Here is a 21,425-nt window from a genome sequence, read left to right as displayed (position 1 = left end):
GAAACATTTCCTCCTGTTGTAACCTGTCTGCTATTTAATGTTAGCTGGGTTCATCATAAATACACTTTCCTCTGGACACATGTCTGTTTGCTGTTTGTCAGCTACTATTTCATTCATTCATTCATTCATTCATTCATTCATTCATTCACTCATTCATTCATTCATTCATCTTCTATTCCCACTTCTTATGCCATAGCGGGTCACAGGGAGCTGCAGCCTATCCCAGCTGACTGGGGGCGTGAGGCAGGGGATACTCCAGGTGTGACGCCAGTCCACCGCCGAGCCACATGCAGACAAATAAGCACACACACACACACACACACACACACACACACACACACACACACACACACACACACACACACACACACACACACACACACACACACACACACACACACACACACACACACACACCAGAAGTTCATGTTTCTGGATGTCAGGATTTAAATCTTTCCATCCTCTGACTCCAGGGAGCAGCTCCACGTTCTGACTGAGACAAAACACCTCATTTGTCTTTCTAGAGCAAAGATCACAGTTAATCTCCTCCTTTGATTGGATGAAGTCGACTCATAATCAGTTGTGCCAAATCTTAAAGACTCAGAAACAAAAAACTATAAAATAACAACAAACTTAACCTAAACGGACTGTAAAAATGTGTGAGATAGTTAACAGAAGTAGATTACAATATGTTAGATAGATAGATAGATAGATAGATAGATAGATAGATAGATAGATAGATAGATAGATAGATAGATAGATAGATAGATAGATAGATAGATAGATAGATAGATAGATAGATAGATAGATAGATAGATAGATAGATAGATAGATAGATAGATAGATAGATAGATAGATAGATAGATAGATAGATAGATAGATAGATAGATAGATAGATAGATAGATAGATAGATAGATAGATAGATAGATAGATAGATAGATAGATAGATAGATAGATAGATAGATACCAGACCAGAGCGGTGACGTATTTCCGGTATCTCTGTATCTGTTTTTCACACGCTGTTCTGCTCTCGCTCTGTCTTTCTGTTAAACATTGTTCTTTTTATTGCTGTTCAAATTACTATTATGGCTTGTTCTAGTTGCTCAGAAGTTCTAGTCAGGATGTCTCTGCTAGAGAGACGTGTCCGTGAGCTAGAGCAGCTCTTAGCAGGTAATGATAGCATAGTTAGCACGGACACTGCAGCTAGCGTTAGCTGCCGGGACGTTAGCACGCCCGTTAGGCCCAGTGATAGTTTATCCTCGTCGGCAGTGGCTCCGCAGTTTGTCACTGTGGATCGGTGGGTGGGGAGCCGCCGGGGCCGGCGGTCTGGTAAGCGGACCGGTCTGCGCTCGTCTCCCCCGGCGGCTGGCCGGTCTGCGGTCCCGGCTCGCCCGGTTTCCTCGGCCCCGGCCTCCCCCTCTTCCGCCCGCGGGGCTAAACCCGGTCAGCCTAGACAGAGTAGCACGTTAGTCATAGGCGACTCCATTACCCGCAATATTAGACTAGTGACGCCAGCAACAGTACGTTGTCTACCAGGGGCCAGAGCTTCCGACATAGAAGCTAACCTCAGGGTGCTGGCATCAGCTAGGGAGAAGAAGGGCAGTCAGAAACACTCCACCAACACACCTAGGAACATTATTATTCATGTTGGCACCAATGACATTAGGCTCCGGCAGTCAGAGGTGACAAAGAATAGCTTGGTTAGGGCTCTGGACTGCGCTAGGAAGATGTGTCGGCATCGAGTAATAGTCTCTGGCCTCTGGCCTCTTGCCTGTGCGGGGGAATGATGAGACTTATAGCAGACTAACAGCTTTGAACCGCTGGCTGGCGCGCTACTGTAGGGAACAGGGTTTAGGCTTCGTAGATAACTGGCCTTCCTTCTGGGGCCGCCCCGAGCTGCTGAGAGCTGACGGCCTGCATCCTACTGGGGCAGGGGCAGCTCTATTATCCAGGAATATAGACAGGGCCTTACAGCGTCTTTAACAATAGCCATACAGCGCTCGGGCTGCAGGTGATTAGAGAGCCTGCTAGGGTAGTTGTTGATGCGGTTGTGGAGTCTAGACTAGGAAACCATCAGACTGATGGAATAGTTAGTGACGTTGAGACTGTCTCCTTCCCTCAGATTTTTAATAAAATGGCCCGGGACATTACCCATGTGAATCTTACTTCTGCTCTTATCACCACTGACAAGGTGCTTTTCAGTGAAGCACCTGATCAGGTTATCCAAGACTCTATACCTGAAAGCATCCCAGTTATTGTATCACATCGTGTTTATAGGTCTTTACCTCCCAGATTTATTGAGACGCGGCATCTGATTAAGATTAATACATCCTCAGCTGTTAAACCGTCTAATAATCATGTTAGTGACACTACCACATTTCAATTTGGCCTTTTAAATATTAGATCAATGTCATCGAAGGCCTTGCTTGTGAACGATTTAATTCTTCAGCATGGCCTGGATATGATTGCTCTATGTGAAACATGGCTAAAACCAAATGTCTTCTTACCGTTAAATGAAGCTTCACCACCTGATTTTACATATGCTCATGCCGCAAGGGCTGATAAACAGGGTGGAGGTGTTGCTTTAGTCTACAAATCTATTCTGAACCTGACTTCGAATCTAGATATTCATTTTACATCTTTTGAGGCTCTTGTTCTAAAACCATCGCCTACAGCTGTAAACAGCAGGCTTTATCTTGTAGTAGTCTATAGACCGCCTGGTCCCTATTCTTTATTCTTAGAAGAATTTGGTGAATTCATTTCGGATCTAATTACTCAATCTGATGAGGTTATGGTGACAGGTGATTTTAACATTCATTTAAATAACCCTAGTGATCCGTTGTGTAAAGCTTTCCTAACCCTCCTGGACATGTTAGGTTTCACTCAGTGGGTTCATGAAGCAACTCATTCCAATGGTAATACCCTAGATCTGATTCTATCGCGTGGTATAAATGTTACTGCTGTGACTGTCTCTCCTCTTACGTCAGTGATATCTGACCATTTTCTTATTACTTTTAAAGCAGCCTTTACTTGTCAAAATAGCATTACTCCTGATTTAGTCACTACTCGCCATATCGGCTTGTCAACGGTATCTAAACTTAGTGAGCTTCTACCTGAGGTATTGACTCCTTTTACTGTAGCAACAGGATCAATCGAAAATTACACTAGTGATCTAAACTCAGCTCTTTCTAGTCTGTTGGACTCAGTTGCACCTCTAAAAACTAAAACCATAGGGGTGCGCAAGTCTACACCATGGTTTAACGAGGAGACACGCGCTCTCAGACGAGCCTGTAGGAGTTTAGAGCGCAGGTGGCGTAAATCTAAATCTAAATCATGCTACATCTCTTGGCACGAATGTGTCTTAAATTACAAACGTGCTCTGTCCTTCCTTCTCTGGGTGTTAAAACCCAACTTTTCTCTTTAACACACTTTGAGAATGTCTCTCTGGTAGAATTAACAAAGTTGGTCTCATTCTCCAAACCTACTACATGCCTCTTAGACCCTCTCCCTGCTAAATTAGTTAAAGAATTATGGCCATTGCTGGGCCCTACTATGTTAAATGTAGTTAATCTTTCTCTTGCAACTGGTGTTGTTCCCACTAGCTTTAAAGCGGCCGTGGTTAAACCTCTGCTTAAAAAGCCACATCTCGACCAAGAGTCTTTAAATAATTATAGACCAGTTTCTAACCTTCCATTCTTATCTAAAATACTAGAAAGGGTAGTATCTCAACAGCTCTTAGATTATTTATCATTAAGCGGTCTTTTCGAACCATTCCAATCAGCTTTTCGGGCCCGCCATTCCACTGAAACAGCATTACCAAAGTTGTGAATGATCTCCTATTAAATCTGGACTCTGATACCACTTCTGTTCTCCTTCTTTTGGATCTTAGTGCAGCATTTGATACTATAGATCACTGTATACTCCTTGACCGACTGGAGAGACAGTTTGGTGTCTGTGAGTTAGCTCTGGCTTGGTTAAAATCTTATCTATCTGATAGGACACAATGTGTCTCCTACAATAATAAAACTTCTGCCTTCTCCGACGTCAAATATGGCGTACCTCAGGGGTCTGTCCTTGGTCCTCTACTATTCTCCCTGTATGTTGCACCTCTTGGTCAAATTATACGCAGCTTTGGAATAGGTTTCCACTGTTATGCGGATGACACACAACTTTATATGCCCATAAAAGCAGATGATCGATCTGAATTAATTAAACTAGAGGCCTGTCTTTCTGCTGTGAATAGTTGGATGTCCAGTAATTTCCTGCTCCTAAACCCAGACAAAACTGAAATGTTAATCATTGGCCCTGCACGACATAGTAACCAATTTCAAAACCTAACAATATCTGTAGATAACTGTCTTATAACCCATAGTTCAACAGTCAAGAACCTAGGAGTAACGTTAGATTCGACTCTTGCCTTTGACAAGCATATTAAAGAGGTGACAAAGATCGCCTTCTTTCATCTACGTAATATTTCCAAAATTAGGTCCTCTTTAGCCATGGCTGATGCTGAAATTTTGATTCATGCCTTTGTGTCCTCTAGACTTGACTATTGTAATGTTCTGTTATCAGGGTTGCCTCGGTCTAGAACTAGGGGCCTTCAGATGGTTCAGAACACAGCAGCAAGAATATTAACTAAAACTAGGAAATTTGACCATATCACCCCAGTTTTGGCTGCATTACACTGGCTCCCGATTCATGTTAGATCCGATTTTAAGGTACTCTTACTAACATACAAAAGCCTTAATGGGCTTGCTCCAACCTATCTGTCTGATCTTGTTAAACCTTATACGCCGACTAGGGCTCTCCGCTCTCAGAATACTGGTCTCTTGTGTGTTCCTAGATTTAAAAAGAAGTCAGCTGGCCAGAGGGCCTTCTCCTATCGTGCCCCTTTCTTGTGGAATAACCTCCCTATAAATATCAGACAGTCTGAATCTGTAAATGTCTTTAAATCTAGACTCAAAACATATCTGTTCGACCTAACATATAAGTAATATCGGGGATGGCGGTCTCAATGTTTAGGTTTAGCCTAGTCCTGCCGACGAGTCATAGGATTTCTTAGTTAGGCCCCTGCCTCCCATTAATTCTCTGCTGTTCTGGTCCCTCTAGCACCACTCTCGCCCCTGCTATCTCTGCTATCTCTGTTTCTCTTCCTTCTTCTGCTGTTCTCTCTCACAGGCCTTTGTGTGGTGGATCATCGGCAATCGGCTACCTCTGTCTGCTTCCATGGCTGGCGATAGCACAAGCTGTACAGTGGTCCTGTTTCACCATCCACTAGGGGAGTGCTGGTTCTGCCTCATTTGGTTCTGCTGTGGTTTTGGGGTTTTGCCAGAGTAACCTTGACTTTAACTTTTTTGAGCTGAATGACTTAGGCACTGTTTGGTCTGTCCTCAGAGTGGTGGATCCTCAGCAATCGGTGACCTCTGTGTGCTTCATCGGCTGGTGGTGACTCGCTCTACTGGATGGATCGGCCTTTGTGTGGTGGATCATCGGCGGTCGGCTGCCTCTGTCTGCTTCCATGGCTGGCGATGGCGCGGGCTGTGCAGTGGTCCTGTTTCGCCATCCACTGGGGGAGTGCTGGTTCTGCCTCATTTGGTTCTGCTGTGGTTTTGGGGTTTTGCCGGAGTGGCCTTGACTTTGGCTTTTTTGAGCTGGGTGACTTGGGCACTGTCTGGTCTGTCCTCGGAGTGGTGGATCCTCGGCGGTCGGTGGCCTCTGTGTGCTTCATCGGCTGGTGGTGACTCGCTCTGCTGGATGGATCGGCATGCCTTTGTTGTACATTTGTTGTTGCTGTTGTTGTTACTGTTATTATTATTGTGTTGTTAATCTGTACATGCGGTATCTATTGCTTCGTCTGTCCACTCCTGGAAGAGGGGTCCCTCCTCTGCAGTCTTCCTGAGGTTTCTCCCATCCATATTTTCCCCTGTTAAAAGGGTTTTTGGGGGGAGTTGTTCCTTATCCGATGCGAGGGTCGCACTGCTTGCAGTGCACAAAGGTCAGAGGGATATCGTCCATGTGCAGATTGTAAAGCCCTTTGAGACATTGTTTGTGAATCTGGGCTATATAAAAATAAATAAACTTGAAACTTGAAACTTGATAGATAGATAGATAGATACATACTTTATTAATCCTGGAGGAAATTGTATATATCCACTGCTCAGACATTACATAACAAATAATACTGGATAAACTCCAATCCAATCCAAACTTTATTTGTTGAGCACTTTACCACAACCGCAGTCGACCAAAGTGCTGTACAGGCGATTGAATAAAAAGAACAAACATTATAGATAAAAGACAAAATGGCTCAAATATTATAAGTAAAGTTAATCAACTAGAAACATAAAACATAAAATATGTATAAAAACAAAAGCAAATAATCAGAGCAATAAAGTAAGATAAAAAAGATAAGACAAAATAAAATCTGGTGTCTATCTAGATGTTAAAAGCCAAGGAGAAGAGGTAGGTCTTCACACAGATTTAAAACAGACAGAAGAGGTCTTTCTGATCTGCTGAGGCAGATTATTCCACAATTTAGGAGCCACAACAGCAAAGACAAGGTCCCCTCTGAGCTTCTGTTTGGTTTTAGGCCCTCAGGAGCAGCTGATCAGCTGACCTGAGAGAGCGAGCAGGTACATAGGGGAGTAGAGGCTCAGAGAGGTAAGGTGGGGCAAGGGCATTCAGGGATTTAAAAGTAAATAAAAGAATTTCAAATGGATCCTAAAATGTATGGGCAGCCAGTGGAGTGGGGCTAAAATGGGGGTAATGTGCTCATGTTTACGGGTGCTGGTCAACAGACGTGCAGCAGCATTTTGGACCATCTGGAGACGGGAGATGGAAGAAGCACTAACCCCCACATAAAGAGAATTGCAACAGTCCAGCCTAGTGGTGACAAAGGCGTGGATGACTGTTTCACAGTGTTGCCTCGAAAGAATAGGTTTTATTCTGGCCAGCTGCCTCAAATGATAAAAGCTGGACTTCACTACTGCCCTGATCTGGCTGTCAAGCTTGAGACCTGAGTCCATTTTTACCCCAAGATTAGTGATGGCTGGCCTGACATGCTGGGCCAAAGAACCCAGATCTGGAGGGGGTGTTCCAGCGGGGCCACCAAAAAATACCAGGAGAAAAAGAAACACTGACATCACAGGACATACCACAAGACATACATTACACTAACAGACACATGCAGCACTAACAGGACTTATATACTAAACTATAACTAAAATATAAACAGTATAAAATTAAAATATAAACAGTATAAAATTAAAATATAAACAGTATAAAATAAAATAAAATATAAACAGTATAAAATTAAATTGAAATTAAATTAAATTAAATCCATTCAACCTAAATTAATTTAATCTAAGTTAATTCATTACAATATGTTAATTCATTACAATATGTTAATTCATGACAATATGTTAATTCATTGTAATATGTTAATTCATTACAATATGTTGAAAAAGAATAGCATTATTAAATGAGATAAGGGAATAAACTGTGTGTGACCGGGGGACACACACGTGTGACCGGGGGACACACACGTGTGACCGGGGGACACACACGTGAACACACGTGAACTCGGCCTGATGGATCCACTGACGGCTCAGCGTCACGCTCCTCCTCTCCTCTTCCTCTCTTCCGCTGACTGACTTCCTGCTGCCTAAAACCACAGACGAGGCCGTTATGGCTGACGTGTCGTCACCCCGTCAGGATCCTGTTGGACGCCCCTGATGACGACACCCCCACAGGTCCTCTCTGCCCCAGCGGGGCAACAGGATGTCCAGAGAGACCCCGGCCCATTCACCCTCTGTTAATCTTCAACCACACAGGAACTGATGTAGGGCTTCTGCCTGGACCCCCCCACCCCCATTACACCAACTCATCCAAACACTCACGTTCAGGTGTGTGGAAAAGAATGGGTCACTATACTGGTTTTATATATATATATATATATATATATATATATATATATATATATATATATATATATATATATCTTCTACTGACGTAAACGTGGTGAATTGTGACAGAATTGTGCTTTATTCTTTAAATGCTAACTCCTCACTAAAAGAAGTGCCACTGAAGCAGCGGACTGACCCCCCCCCACCGCCCCCCAGGACCAGAACAGTGTCTGTGCTGCTGTAAAGCCGTCCGTCTTCCTGCTGACAGTCAGGACTACTCCACCATGTCTGCTCCCAGCTGGCAGCCCCCCAGGTCCACCCCCCCCCCAGAGGTCTCTGGGTCCATGAGGGACAAACTGGTGATCAAGCGTGTTGATCTACACATATGTGGTCGATAAAGACACACGGAAGAGCCAGCAGCATCAAATTAAATACGTTAACCTGACCAGAGCTTCGATGGGGATGAAGTCACTGCAACCCCCCAGGTCACGCCCCCCGCCTTCACTGGGACTGTGTTCAGTTCACAAGTCCACAAATACAGAAGATGGAGGCAAAAGTCAAGAGTTACAGGAAACAGGAGAACATGAGGAGCACCAGGATTTACCCCTGTGAGGGCAGCAGAGGTGTAGCATCAGTGTGTGTGTGTGTGTGTGTGTGTGTGTGTGTGTGTGTGTGTGTGTGTGTGTGTGTGTGTGTGTGTGTGTGTGTGTGTGTGTGTGTGTGTGTGTGTGCATGCGCTGTGTAGCCCCCTGCTGTTTTCCTTCATCAGACTGTAAACCAGGAGGTGTCAAACTCATCTTCACATCAGCATCACGGCTGTCCTCTAAGGACCAGATGTAACTAATAAATGTAACTAAATGTAACTCAGTGTAATGTAACTAAATGTAACTACTCCTTAATGTAACTAATAAATGTAACTAAATGTAACTCAGTGTAATGTAACTAAATGTAACTACTCCTTAATGTAACTAATAAACGTAACTAAATGTAACTCAGTGTAATGTAACTAAATGTAACTACTCCTTAATGTAACTAATAAATGTAACTAAATGTAACTCAGTGTAATGTAACTAAATGTAACTACTCCTTAATGTAACTAATAAATGTAACTAAATGTAACTCAGTGTAATGTAACTAAATGTAACTACTCCTTAATGTAACTAATAAACGTAACTAAATGTAACTCAGTGTAATGTAACTAAATGTAACTACTCCTTAATGTAACTAATAAATGTAACTAAATGTAACTCAGTGTAATGTAACTAAATGTAACTACTCCTTAATGTAACTAATAAATGTAACTAAATGTAAGTCAGTGTAATGTAACTAAATGTAACTACTCCTTAATGTAACTAATAAATGTAACTAAATGTAACTCAGTGTAATGTAACTAAATGTAACTACTCCTTAATGTAACTAATAAATGTAACTAAATGTAAGTCAGTGTAATGTAACTAAATGTAACTACTCCTTAATGTAACTAATAAATGTAACTAAATGTAACTCAGTGTAATGTAACTAAATGTAACTACTCCTTCATGTTAAATAACTGAATTTCTGACTGATTCTAGTTCCAAACATTACAGTCAGACAGAAAAAACATGTTTGTTTGTTTCTCTGTTCTAACATAAATCCTTTTCATTTGTCAGGTTATTAAACCCACAGAACTCCATCAATCAAGGATCAAACTATCAATCAATAAAGAAAAATAACATCAGACACAAGTTAGGACGTTAACTTTGTTCACTACGTTTAGTCAGAGTTCAAATGGGCTGAACTACTGCATTGTGGGAAATGTTTTGGTCAAGGAACACTTTTGATCTATTGATTTTTAGACACTCTGACCTTTTATTCTATCATGGGCCACGTTAAATGATGTGGAGGGCCACATTTGGTCCCCGGGCCTTGAGTTTGACACATGTGCTGTAGAGGAACCCAGCTCCTCTGATGGTGATGCTGGTGACAGTTTAAATGGTCAGAGTCACTTCATGGTTGCTATGGTGATGAATAGACGCTTTAATGTTCATGTTTCCTGATGGTCTCTGATTCTGTCCATGCTGGAGCTGCTGTTCCTCTGGAGCTGCTGTTCCTCTGGAGCTGATGTTCCTCTGGAGCTGATGTTCCTCTGGAGCTGATGTTCCTCTGGAGCTGATGTTCCTCTGGAGCTGCTGTTCCTCTGGAGCTGATGTTCCTCTGGAGCTGCTGTTCCTCTGGAGCTGCTGTTCCTCTGGAGCTGATGTTCCTCTGGAGCTGATGTTCCTCTGGAGCTGCTGTTCCTCTGGAGCTGTCAGTCCGTCCTCAACGCCCGTTAGATGCAGAGAGCTGCTGTCAATGCGTCGTAATGCTCGGAGCGCATCACACCATCCATCTCAGGCGTCTTTGTGTTGCTGACAGGACACGACAGGAGTGACGACACAGCGGTAATAATGTCAGCCTGTTGTTGGGAGAGGAGGAAGAGGCTCAGCACTTCTGGAGGGAGACTCCAACACACAGAAAGCTGTTTTAATTTAAACAGCGACTTGTTTGGAAGAACAAATGGATATACAGTACAAATACACTTCATACGATGATGAGCTTGGTCACAGAATTCTTTTCAGGAAATAACTGAAAAGTCCTTGAGAAGAAATGTTCAATCCTGAAAGTCCTCCAGAATGATTCCAATGAGCCTTAAATTCTGAGAACAAAATGTGAGCGTCTTGGAGGCTTAAGGAGCTCACAGGAATGACAGCTATAGAGATTACTGCTGGATTAATGACAACAACAAAATCAGGACATCACGTGAACGGATGCCTCAGAGCTGACAATAAGAAACTTCATCTCTCAGTAGGTGAAGAAAACATGGAGCTTCAGTCTCAAACACTTCTTTAGGTTTGAAGTCACATATTTCTGTTCATTACAGTCAAGCTGCACTTTTTAAGGAAACCTGTCGTCCCCGTGTTGCCCCTGATTTTAAGATCTCTTCAGACCAGAGCAGCTGAACAGGACGCTAACCCCCCCTTTATTAGTTTATTAATTTATCTGAAAAATGATGAAGATCATATGTGAAGGAGGACAGCAGGGGCTTAGAGAGAAAGAATGCAACACACACACACACACTTCTGTTCTCTACATGTGAAGAAATGGATAAATGGTTGAAGGCCAGGAATGTGAAGAGTTGTTTTGCCGTTTCCGCTCCGATTGGTCCGGGGGAATCCTCACGTAATAAAAGAATGCTGTTTGGAGGGAAAGACGTTTGTGGAGTGTGGAATCCCTCCTGAGTGGGTGAGGAAGGTGTGTGGGAGTTGTGAGTGGGCTTCCCCATACAGACGAGTGTAAAGGCCAGCCTACGCTCTGGGATCCACCTCCACGTCCAGCTGGAGTCTGTCCACAGAACAGCCAGCGAGGCAGAAACCATAGAAGAAGAGGAAACCAGCAGCGCCGCAGGACAAAGGCTGAGGAAGAATGAGAAGAAAGGAGATGAGAGTCAGAGTGTGTGTCGGTGTGACCGTCGTGTGCACAGAATGGGCCGACTCCTACACACACATTCCTGTGTGTGTGTAGATCCACAGAGTGACAGTCACTCTCACACACACACACACACACACACACACACACGTTGAGGTGTGTAGGAGGTGATGCTCTCTGAACGTCTGGGAACCAGAAACCACGTGACTGCTGCTCGTCTCTGGACGTAATCAATCATGGAGACAAAAGAGGAAGTATTCCCTTCATTGATCATTTATTATGTATTATCAGCATCTGTCCCAGTCCGATGGAACAACACCGGTCTCTAAATCCACTGAGGAAAATGAGAGTTTTAAAAAAGAAAAAATACACTTTTTTAGGGGTATCATTATGGGATGTGTTGATTAACTGTAACCCTAACCAAACCTGCAGAATTACATCTACGTTCAGCCTTTCTGTAGTCGACGCTCATGAGGAAACATTGGCCTTATCCTTCATGTAAAACACATCCTAAAAATGACATTTAAAAGAAGCCATAGAATGAAGAATTCTAAGACACATTTAAATATTTCATGGAAAAAAGGTATATTCTTTTAATGTTTTAATGTTTTAAAATATCTTATGCATTCAGAGATGTCCGATTATTAAATATGTTTACATTTTGTATTTAACATCTGCAGTCAAACTATAGATAGAAATAATTCACAGGCTAAACTATTACCTCATGTAAACTATAAAGCAGTAGATCTTTATCTGGACCCACATCTGGTCCACTTGATGCCCCCGTACGGGTGGCAGTGATTGGTCAGTGGACCAGAGACGTGTTCCTGGAGTCGTCTATGAGACTGCCCAGTGAGAGGGCAGCAGGCCTAAAACTGCCCCAATGAGAGGGCAGCAGGCCCTCAGACTGCCCCAATGAGGGCAGCAGGCTCAGACCACAGCTGGTGGAGTGTCGCCCTCTGCTGGTCAGACCGCACTGTTGCGTGACAGAACGTGAAACTAGCAGGTAGGCTGTCGGACGGACGGACGGACACACACGGATGTGTCGGATGTTGTAACATCTTGTCTGCTGGGGATCGAACCAACGACCATCTGAGGAGCAGACGACTCCACACACAGCCGCCCCACCATCACACAGACGCCATCGACAACCAGTGACTCCGCCCTCGGCTTCATGTCAACAGGTTTAATTTAACTTACATTAAATACAACAAAGTTAAAGTCATTTAACACAAAAATATTGACAAAATTGATCATTGACCTGCAGAGTTCAGACTGAATGATGGAGCGGAGACGGAACAACAGTCACAAGAGGAAATAAACATCTCATCACCTTTAACTTCACGATAGAAAGTATCCATCAATATATCATCAATATATCTATTATTGACACTTGAGAAGCAGCAGAAAACAAGATGATTGTCTTCAAAAAGATGGATGGATATCTATGGTGAAGAAACCTTTCTTCTTCACACCATTTAGACAAATTCTAACACACACAAACACACTTCCTGACTTAGGTCTTCGTAGACGGAGCTCCGCCTGTACAACTTTGATTATATTTGATTACTAAATTTCCAGTTAGTAATACAGTTGTCACAGCTGAGCACGACTGGCACGGGGAACCCAAAAGCACGACAGACAAACGGGCAGGTCAAGAGTCTCAGAGCAGGTTTAATAGAGGTCAGGTACCAGATAATCAGTCTGATAGGCACAGGTATCCAAAAACAACAGGCTAAAGGTAGAGTCCAGAATCCAGCAGGGTCAGGCACGAAACAACCAACAAACCAGGCAGACGAATCAGATGAGGAGCAGACAACAGGCTGGGTCGAGAGAGCAAACGGGATTCATACACGGTCACCAAAGCAAGCAGGAGACGAAGGCTGGAGAGTCAGGGCGAACACTAGACAATCTGGCAGAGAGCAGAAGGCTGAGCTGGCTTTTGGAGGGTGGGGACAGACTGGGGAGTGGCTGCAGGTGTGTGGAGGAAAGCAGGTGCAGGGAATGACCTGATTGAGGATGAGACAGGATCTGGAATGATGTGAGTTGTTAGTGGAGGGAAAATAAACAGGAAAATCATAGGACAGAGACGAGACAACACTGGATCAACACCAACTGACCCCCGCTGAACGCTGGACACAGCCTCAGTCTGACGGACTGGATTCTTCTCACCTGTGTGAGTTTGTTTTAAATGTCCTGATCAGACAGAACGTTTGACCCCCCAGGGTCATGTTCGATCAGTAGGATTACTCCCCCCTCACACAGAAGCACAACATAACTCCACACTGCAGTTTGGTTACGTAATGTAGGAATGGCTTCTTCTGAACAGACATCGATTAGGTAACATTTGGTCTGGTATAGAATCACACATTCGTTGCCTTTCCTATGTAAATGTATAGTGAAGGAGGTTATAACAGGTGATTGGACGGGGTCACCATAAAGACAATGTTCTGGATCATTTTCAGCTCATTTCAACAGAACTGATGATGTTTTCTGATCCAGCTGACGCCCAGAATGTTCTACAGGAAGGTCCCATCCAGACTGAAGGGAGTGAACTTCTGCGCCTGCTGGGCTCCGATCTCAGCCACATACAGGGCCCCCGTCTTCAGGTCCAGGTCTGCCAGATGGGGCTTGACTTCGTCGGCCAGCTGGATCACAGAGACCACTCTGCACTGGCCAATCAGGCCCACCGGCGGGGCATCCAGCAGGGAAATCTGGTTGGTGTTGAGCTGGACCACCACAAAGTACTTCCTGTCTGGGGTCTGGCGGATGGAATAAGGTGCGTCCTCAGTGAAGCAGCTCCCCCACGTCCCCAGCCACTCCCCGGTGATGGAGTTGAAGACCTGGATCCTCTTGTTGCCCCTGTCAGCCACCCACACCCTCAGAGCGTTGTCCACAGCCACGCTGTGGGGGATGTAGAACTGGGCCAGGCCCTGTCCTCGCTCCCCGTGCATCCACAGCACCTCCAGGTCTCTGGACAGCTTGATCAGGCGATTGTTCATCCCTCCATCGCCGTCCACGATATACATCTCTCCAGAGTCCTGGACAAAGATCTCAGCCGGCTGGTCAAACTGCAGTGGGTTCAGCCCAGAGCCGGGCTTCCCTGGGGTTCCGAGCACCTGACACGCACAGGAAACACACACACACAGGAAACACACACACACACACAGGAAACACACACACACACACAGGAAACACACACACACAGGAAACACACACACACAGGAAACACACACACACAGGAAACACACACACACACACACACACACACACACACACACACACACACACACACACATAAAACGATCAAAGGAAACCAAACTAGAATGTGAAATAAGTCCTGCTGGAGTCCAGTCCAGTCCTAGCACTCACCTGCAGGAGCCTCCCAGACGGGGAGTACTGCTTGATGCAGTGGCCATGGGGGCCGTTCCCCACATCCGTGATCCACACCGTGGGGTTCGACGAAGCAGCATCCGCTACAAATATCCCATGAGGCATCTCCAGGGTAGTTGTGTTCCAGGACATCAGGAAGTCCCCATCGGTGGTGAACACCAGCACCTTCGGTACATTGACACCTAGGAGCAAAACACAGCAGGTCACCTGGTGATTTCAGGTGACTTTCAAGTCAAGTCTTTGGATTCCCTGGTTCTTGATTTGAAGGATGACTAAAACTCTAGTGGAGGAGAACAGATGTTTATCACTAGAGCTTCGCTCAGCAGACACGATGGGCCCAGTGTCTTCAGGAGCAGACAAAGGAGCTGTGGTCATCACTGGGTGTGGACGGGTATGGTGAGGCCAGAGTGGGACTCTTGGACTGAACTATAACATTTGAAGGGAGGCACTTTATACTGGCTTGACAGTCGTTAGTTCTATTTTAAAGGAGTGTGCCCACAGAGACGATGATGACACTACTTAGCCGTGACACACCAGAAATGTGTCACTGAGAACCTTCAGGAGACTCTTCAGTGGACCTTCATTTAGTGAAATCCATCTGCTGGACCTTCATTTAGTGAAAACAGGCTTAATGACGTGAATCAATTTAACAGGTACTCCTGTTCAGGTACAGGTGTGGTTCTCCAATGAGGGACATCAAACCCAACCTCACCTGTATGATCTGGACAAACATCTACGACTATCAGAACAGAGCCTTTACACACATTTACATCCACAGGTCTCAGATATCTGATTATCCCATGAACCGGCCCACCGGGGGGGTACCTCTCTGGGCCACGTACACCACCCCCGCGTACTGGTTGACGGCCACGCCGAACGCCTCCCCGGTGAAGCGCTCCGGGCTCCGGGGCCAGCTCACGTCCAGCCGGTAGAGGGGTCTGCCCCGCAGCTGCTCGCCGCGCCCCGGGCCGCGGCCGCCGGCCGGCTGGGGGGTGATGGTGTCGTACAGAACCACCAGCAGCACCACCAGCAGGGCCGTCCCGGACGCCACCAGGCAGCTGTGGCCCCGCTTCTTCACCCACATCGGGGCTTCCCGTCAACGGTCTCTCTGAACGTGGTCCCGCCGCCTGACAGGAGGAGGAGCCCCGCCGTCCGCTACGTGAACGACCGTCAACGCGACGAACCGCGGGTGAAGCCGCCCAGGTAGCTATGCAGCAACACACTGATCTGAGAGGATTCCACTTCCGGTCGAGTCCCAACCACCAGAGCGGCAAACAGGGGGGGGGGCGACACAGCACTTCCGTTTGAAGTTTCACAATAAGAGCATTAGGATACCACGGTACCAGGAAGACGATCGACTACTCGTGTAAATTAATACATGAATATTTATTTCTGCTGGCCTGTATTTTACATAACCTGTTACCTGATTTAAATTAATGTTGGTTTAATTGGAATTGACGTTTTGGATCAAGTTTCAGAGAATAATTTCCTAATGCCGGAAGTGGAGGAGCGTTGGGCCAGACGTAACCGGCTCTGACGTCATGACGCTCGGACGCAGCTTTTAGGCGAGGAAGCGACTGTTTACCTGGCAGCGGTTTTCTTCTTCAGTCTGAGTTCAACTTTACCGCGGAGTGGATGACAGTCCCGGAGGAACGGAGACGAGTTTCATGTAGTTCAGCTCATCGAACGCTCGACTCATGGAGGTGGTGGACAGCCCGCTCAACCTCGTAAGTGTCGGTCTTCATGTTGTAATAACAGGCTAGCAGGCTAACGCTGCTCTAGCTGGACCCTGGGCTAGCATTAGCAGGCTAACATTGCTTTAGCTGGACACTGGGGTAACATTAGCAGGCTAGCAGGCTAACGCTGCTTTAGCTGGACCATGGGCTAGCATTAGCAGGCTAACATTGCTTTAGCTGGACACTGGGGTAACATTAGCAGGCTAGCAGGCTAACGCTGCTTTAGCTGGACACTGGGGTAACATTAGCAGGCTAGCAGGCTAACGCTGCTTTAGCTGGACCCTGGGCTAGCATTAGCAGGCTAACATTGCTTTAGCTGGACACTGGGGTAACATTAGCAGGCTAGCAGGCTAACGCTGCTTTAGCTGGACCCTGGGCTAGCATTAGCAGGCTAACGCTGCTTTAGCTGGACACTGGGGTAACATTAGCAGGCTAGCAGGCTAACGCTGCTTTAGCTGGACACTGGGGTAACATTAGCAGGCTAGCAGGCTAACGCAGCTTTAGCAGGGCTAGCTGCATTAGCTTCCACCCAGAGGAAGTTAGCATTGCTCCGCTCTATTGGTGTTTTCTTAGCTTGTTTCTGTATTCACAACGGATTTGGTTTGTCTCTAATAACACGTTGATACAACACCTCCGGGTTTTATTTGGGTAAAACAACACGATATGAATAATTAACTTTAGTAGCGATAGTTAACGATAGTACCAGATAGTTAACCTGTTGGTGTGTTTGATCTGCTGCTAACAGTTTAAAATGTGGCCCCGGTTTTGGCAAATCCTTTACACGAAGTAGCAACGAAGCCCAGCCCAGCCCAGCCCAGCCCAGCCCAGCCCAGCTCTGCCCAGCTCTGCCCAGCCCGGCCCGGCCCGGCCCAGCCCAGCCCAGCTCTGCCCTGATGTGGTTTCATTCTTTAAATAGGTCTTTTGTGTCATTCTCCTGAAAGGAAAGTGGCCAATTTGATTTCTAATCAAATCAATCAACCACATTTGTCAGCGTCGTCCTTTAAGGTCGTAGCCCTGGCCACAGTAAAGGACTGTCCGACATAAATAATGGCTGGTGGGGTTGGAATCTGGATGTTTGTCCTCTGAGACGCTGGCTGGTGGTTCCAGGAAGGAATGTTCCAACTCACAATCTAAGATCATCAAGGAGAACGGAGGCGTGATGGATTAAAGCCTAATTCAGGAAATCAAATGGAAATTAAATGTACTTTCTAAACCGGTCTGATTTATTTTCTCCAGCAAAGTTGATGGTCTTCTGTTTTTGTAGTTTATTCCTTTACTACTGAAGTCATATTGGGTGATATTGGAGACGTCTGCCAGGCCCTTCCTTCCACTTGAAGCTCCACTGAAACCATTTAGCGCGAAAGATGATATTAAAGTGTGACAACATCTGATTCAGTGACCAGGCAGGTCGACATCCCTCAAGCCACCAGACGCTGGACTTCCATGATGGCATAAGATTAGACCCAAAGGAATAGAGAACATAATGATGCTGTCGTGATGCTACCAAAAATCCTTCATTTACTGCTGAACATCTGTCTCACATTGATTTGTCTACCGCTTGTTCCGCTTATGGTGGCTCGCGGTTCATCATTGATTTGATTAAATTTAATTAAACATGTTGCACAAGACTTTGTCAAATGGGTATAAATTAAGCCACCATACACTTGTTTCCATTCCTGATAGTATTTCTAGAGAATATTCAGTATAGTGCTGCTGTGTCACAAGTGCTCCATTTCTTTACTGGCATGGAAGACATACTGCAGCACAGGATGCATTTAAAGAATATTTCTTTGGTAACTAACGTGTGTGAGTCAGAGTTCCATTAGAAGGCGTTTCTGCGTAGACTACATTTATTCTACATTTCATTCATTTTCTCCTTCCGTCTGTCTTCAGGCTCACCAGCAGTGCAGGAAGGCAGAGCGTTTTGTGGTGGCTGGGAAATACCAAGAGGCCATCTCCTGCCATGGAAAGGCAGCAGGTGAGTTGTGACCCACCGTGTGTTCAGGTACCGGGTCTCCTGCACGAGTTTGACTGGTCAAATTATTAGTCTTTGTATTTGAATTAAAACGGTCAGTCCTTCATACACAACCAGTCTGAGGCTGTGGTGTTCTGACTGTGTGATAGCTGCCTGTGTGATAGCTGCCTGTGTGATAGCTGCCTGTGTGATAGCTGCCTGTGTGATAGCTGTGATAGCTGACTGTGTGATAGCTGCCTGTGTGATAGCTGCCTGTGATAGCTGCCTGTGTGATAGCTGACTGTGTGATAGCTGTGATAGCTGCCTGTGTGATAGCTGACTGTGTGATAGCTGACTGTGTGATAGCTGCCTGTGTGATAGCTGACTGTGTGATAGCTGACTGTGTGATAGCTGACTGTGTGATAGCTGCCTGTGTGATAGCTGTGATAGCTGCCTGTGTGATAGCTGACTGTGTGATAGCTGCCTGTGTGATAGCTGTGATAGCTGACTGTGTGATAGCTGCCTTATTTATCATGTTATGAATTTGTATGAACTGGTGTTATTGTATTGATAATGTACACTCGGTGGCCCCCCCCCACAGACCTCCTGTCAGACGCTCTGAAGACGACGGCGTGTGAACAGGTGAGACTCGTGTGAACGTGTTTGTGTTGGTTGTGTTTCCTGTTCTGGCCGTTATAAAGTCTAGAACTGTCTCACAGAACAATAATCATTTCCTGGGGGATAAATGAATGAATTCGTCTGAAAACCTCTTCCTGTTGCCGTCCCTGTGTTGCCAGCAGATGGCGCTGCCACATGACATTTGACATGTCTGTTTTTACTTCATTGTCCCACAAAGAGAAAGAGAACTTGCACTGAGCAGGACACCAGATGACACACCAACAGGGTGTGGCCCCCGCCCAGCCAGTGAAGTCAGATCCATAACCAAACACGGGGGGGGGGGGTGTTTTCTGGTGAACACAGAACTTTTTTTCTCTAGCTGGGCCAGCTGTGTGTAGATCTCCAGGAGTCATTGTGAATAAATTGGGGGGGTGTCCCCTGTGTCCTCAGGCCCGTCTGTCCCTGGAGCTGCAGAGGGAGAGTCACATCAAGCAGCAGCAGCTGATCCAGGAGCGCTGGAGGAGGGAGGCTCGCCGTGTGGCCACGAAGGGGCGACCGTGTCTGGCGCCGCCCTCTGGGGCCCCGGGCCCTCTGACCCAAACCCTGGCCCCAGGCCAGCCCCAGCCTGGTGGTTCTGCTGCAGACTGCGGGGGGGTCAGGGACAGGGAGTACGACACGTTGCTCTACCAGCTTCAGACGCGGCAGGCTGCTGGCTGCCAGCCTTTGACCCCCCCGTGCCCCGGATCCAAGACCACCAAAGACGACAAAACCCGGCTGGAGGAGCAGCAGACCACCATCGAGGACCTGCGGCGCCTCGTCGACCACCTGATGGACGAAAACCAGCGTCTGGCGGCCGACAACCAGCGGCTGCAGACAGAAAACGCTCGTCTGCGCTCCGAGGCGGCCGACATCGTGGAGCGCTCCGAGCTCTGGGTCCTCCCACAGACAGGGGGCGCTCTGGGGAGAGGGGGCGGGCCAGATGGGAAGGGCACGGCCAAAGGGAAGGAGATAGCCATCCCTCAGCTGCCCCCCCTGGAAATGCCGGCACAAGAAGACCTGTGTCTGGATGACCTGCCCCCCCTGGAGCTGCCAGAGGACATCCAGAATGAACTACAGGAACTACTGGACAGGGAGAAGCTGTGAGGAGACGTGTGTCTGTCTCACACACACACACACACACACACACACACACACACACAGACACACACACACACACACCCACACACAGACACACACACAGGGGTTCAGCCAATCAGGATTTGGAGTCGGGATGCGAACAGGCTCTGTGATTGGCCCACAGGAACAGTGGACGTACTTCTGATTGATACTTGATCACCACCTCCATCAGGCAGATTAGTGGGTGGTACCCATAATGCAATGCATTCTAAAGAGGTGTGAGTGATACAGTGAGGAAACAGCTGGTAACCAGTAGCCCTGTGTTCATCTTTGGGGGGGTTTGCAGGGAGGGGGTCCATGCTGACAACAGTTTTGAACAGGTCTGATCCAATCAGATGCTCTAAATCCGTCTCACATGGAGGGACTCGACTACCTTCGAGCTCTTTGAGCTCTTTTCCTTTGCAGCTGAGCAGAAACCACGAGATCCAGATGACGGTTTGTCATTTTAACGTGTTTCACTAGTGAACACGGTGCTGCTCACTGAGCCTCAGTGCCAGTCATGTCCTGAAGGTGGGGGTGCTTTTAATCCACAACCATTCACACGTTTTCCACTCTGTAGAAATGATTCAGTTCTGATGGGTTCTAAAACCTGTGTGTGTGTGGGGGGGGGGTTATTTGCTATTTAATTTAGTAATTACATTATTACCAATGTTGCATTGTTTTATTCTTTATAATTTATGTTGTTACAAATGTGGGATTTTCTATTTCTTATGTTTGTTTCAGCCAAACCTGGACGTTAGTTTGGCTGTTGACTCCTTTGTTAACCCCTTGTTAGTCTGGAGCAGCAGTCAGCCAATAGCAGGCTGGCTGACCCCCCGCCCCACCCTTACAAGAAGTCAACACTGTCGAACCAACAATCTTGAATAATGACCGTCAGACTCAAATAAAGGAACGTAAATTAACCTCATGTTTGACCTTTATTTGACCTCAGATGAAACATTTTTTCGCAGGAGCCTCTGGTGTGAAGAAGTTGGACACGTGAATATTTCACCACAAAGGAACTTTCTAATCAGAGTATAGCAACCGATCAGGGAAACATGTGGGATATTGATCTGCTCAGTTCAGTAGAAGGGGGGGGGGTTGTTTTGTTTATCAGTTTCAGCTGCTTTTTTGTTAATGAGATCAACCAGAGGGGCAACAAGGAGACGGCCCCCCAAACAGGAATGGTTTCCAGGTTGGGGCCACTGACACTTTTTCCC

At 46.3% G+C, this 21,425-nt stretch overlaps 2 protein-coding genes and 1 long non-coding RNA gene across 4 annotated transcripts; 2 read left to right on the top strand and 1 right to left on the bottom strand.

The window, feature by feature from the left end:
• Positions 1–972: 972 nt before the first annotated feature.
• Positions 973–6,100, top strand: LOC137588312 (uncharacterized). Its single transcript, XR_011034042.1, has 2 exons — positions 973–1,171; positions 5,111–6,100. It is a non-coding gene; the product is annotated as an uncharacterized lncRNA (long non-coding RNA).
• A 6,415-nt stretch (positions 6,101–12,515) lies between these two features.
• On the bottom strand, positions 12,516–15,989 carry LOC137588256 (NHL repeat-containing protein 3-like). The gene is made up of 3 exons (XM_068305207.1): positions 15,568–15,989; positions 14,722–14,924; positions 12,516–14,468 (listed from the first exon to the last, which is right to left on the bottom strand). The coding sequence occupies exons 1-3, from the start codon at positions 15,824–15,826 to the stop codon at positions 13,869–13,871; spliced, it is 1,062 nt and encodes a 353-aa protein (XP_068161308.1). The 5' UTR covers positions 15,827–15,989; the 3' UTR covers positions 12,516–13,868.
• Positions 15,990–16,280: 291 nt separating this feature from the next.
• Positions 16,281–21,147, top strand: nrbf2b (nuclear receptor binding factor 2b). Of its 2 annotated transcripts, XM_068306240.1 has the most exons (4): positions 16,306–16,469; positions 18,372–18,456; positions 19,034–19,074; positions 19,501–21,146. In XM_068306240.1, the coding sequence occupies exons 1-4, from the start codon at positions 16,440–16,442 to the stop codon at positions 20,191–20,193; spliced, it is 849 nt and encodes a 282-aa protein (XP_068162341.1). In that variant the 5' UTR covers positions 16,306–16,439; the 3' UTR covers positions 20,194–21,146. The 2 variants fall into 2 exon arrangements, with proteins under 2 accessions (XP_068162340.1, XP_068162341.1); XM_068306239.1 differs by lacking the exon at positions 19,034–19,074 and having other exon boundaries at positions 16,281–16,469; positions 19,501–21,147.
• Positions 21,148–21,425: the final 278 nt, after the last annotated feature.

The sequence above is a fragment of the Antennarius striatus genome, chromosome 21, assembly GCF_040054535.1.
Source record: "Antennarius striatus isolate MH-2024 chromosome 21, ASM4005453v1, whole genome shotgun sequence".
In the NCBI taxonomy this organism is placed as follows: Eukaryota; Metazoa; Chordata; class Actinopteri; order Lophiiformes; family Antennariidae; genus Antennarius; species Antennarius striatus.
This window is presented reverse-complemented; position numbering and strand designations above follow the sequence as displayed.

Bases quoted from the DNA above. Each gene is read 5' to 3' on its own strand.
- LOC137588256 (XM_068305207.1), bottom strand. From the start codon at position 15,826: ATGTGGGTGAAGAAGCGGGGCCACAGCTGCCTGGTGGCGTCCGGGACG. The intron at 14,925-15,567 runs GTACCCCCCCGG...TTTTGCTCCTAG, and splicing joins GGTGTACGTGGCCCAGAGAG to GTGTCAATGTACCGAAGGTG. The intron at 14,469-14,721 runs GTGAGTGCTAGG...TGTGCGTGTCAG, and splicing joins CGTCTGGGAGGCTCCTGCAG to GTGCTCGGAACCCCAGGGAA.
- nrbf2b (XM_068306239.1), top strand. From the start codon at position 16,378: ATGACAGTCCCGGAGGAACGGAGACGAGTTTCATGTAGTTCAGCTCAT. The intron at 16,470-18,371 runs GTAAGTGTCGGT...GTCTGTCTTCAG, and splicing joins TGGACAGCCCGCTCAACCTC to GCTCACCAGCAGTGCAGGAA. The intron at 18,457-19,500 runs GTGAGTTGTGAC...CTGTGTCCTCAG, and splicing joins CTGCCATGGAAAGGCAGCAG to GCCCGTCTGTCCCTGGAGCT.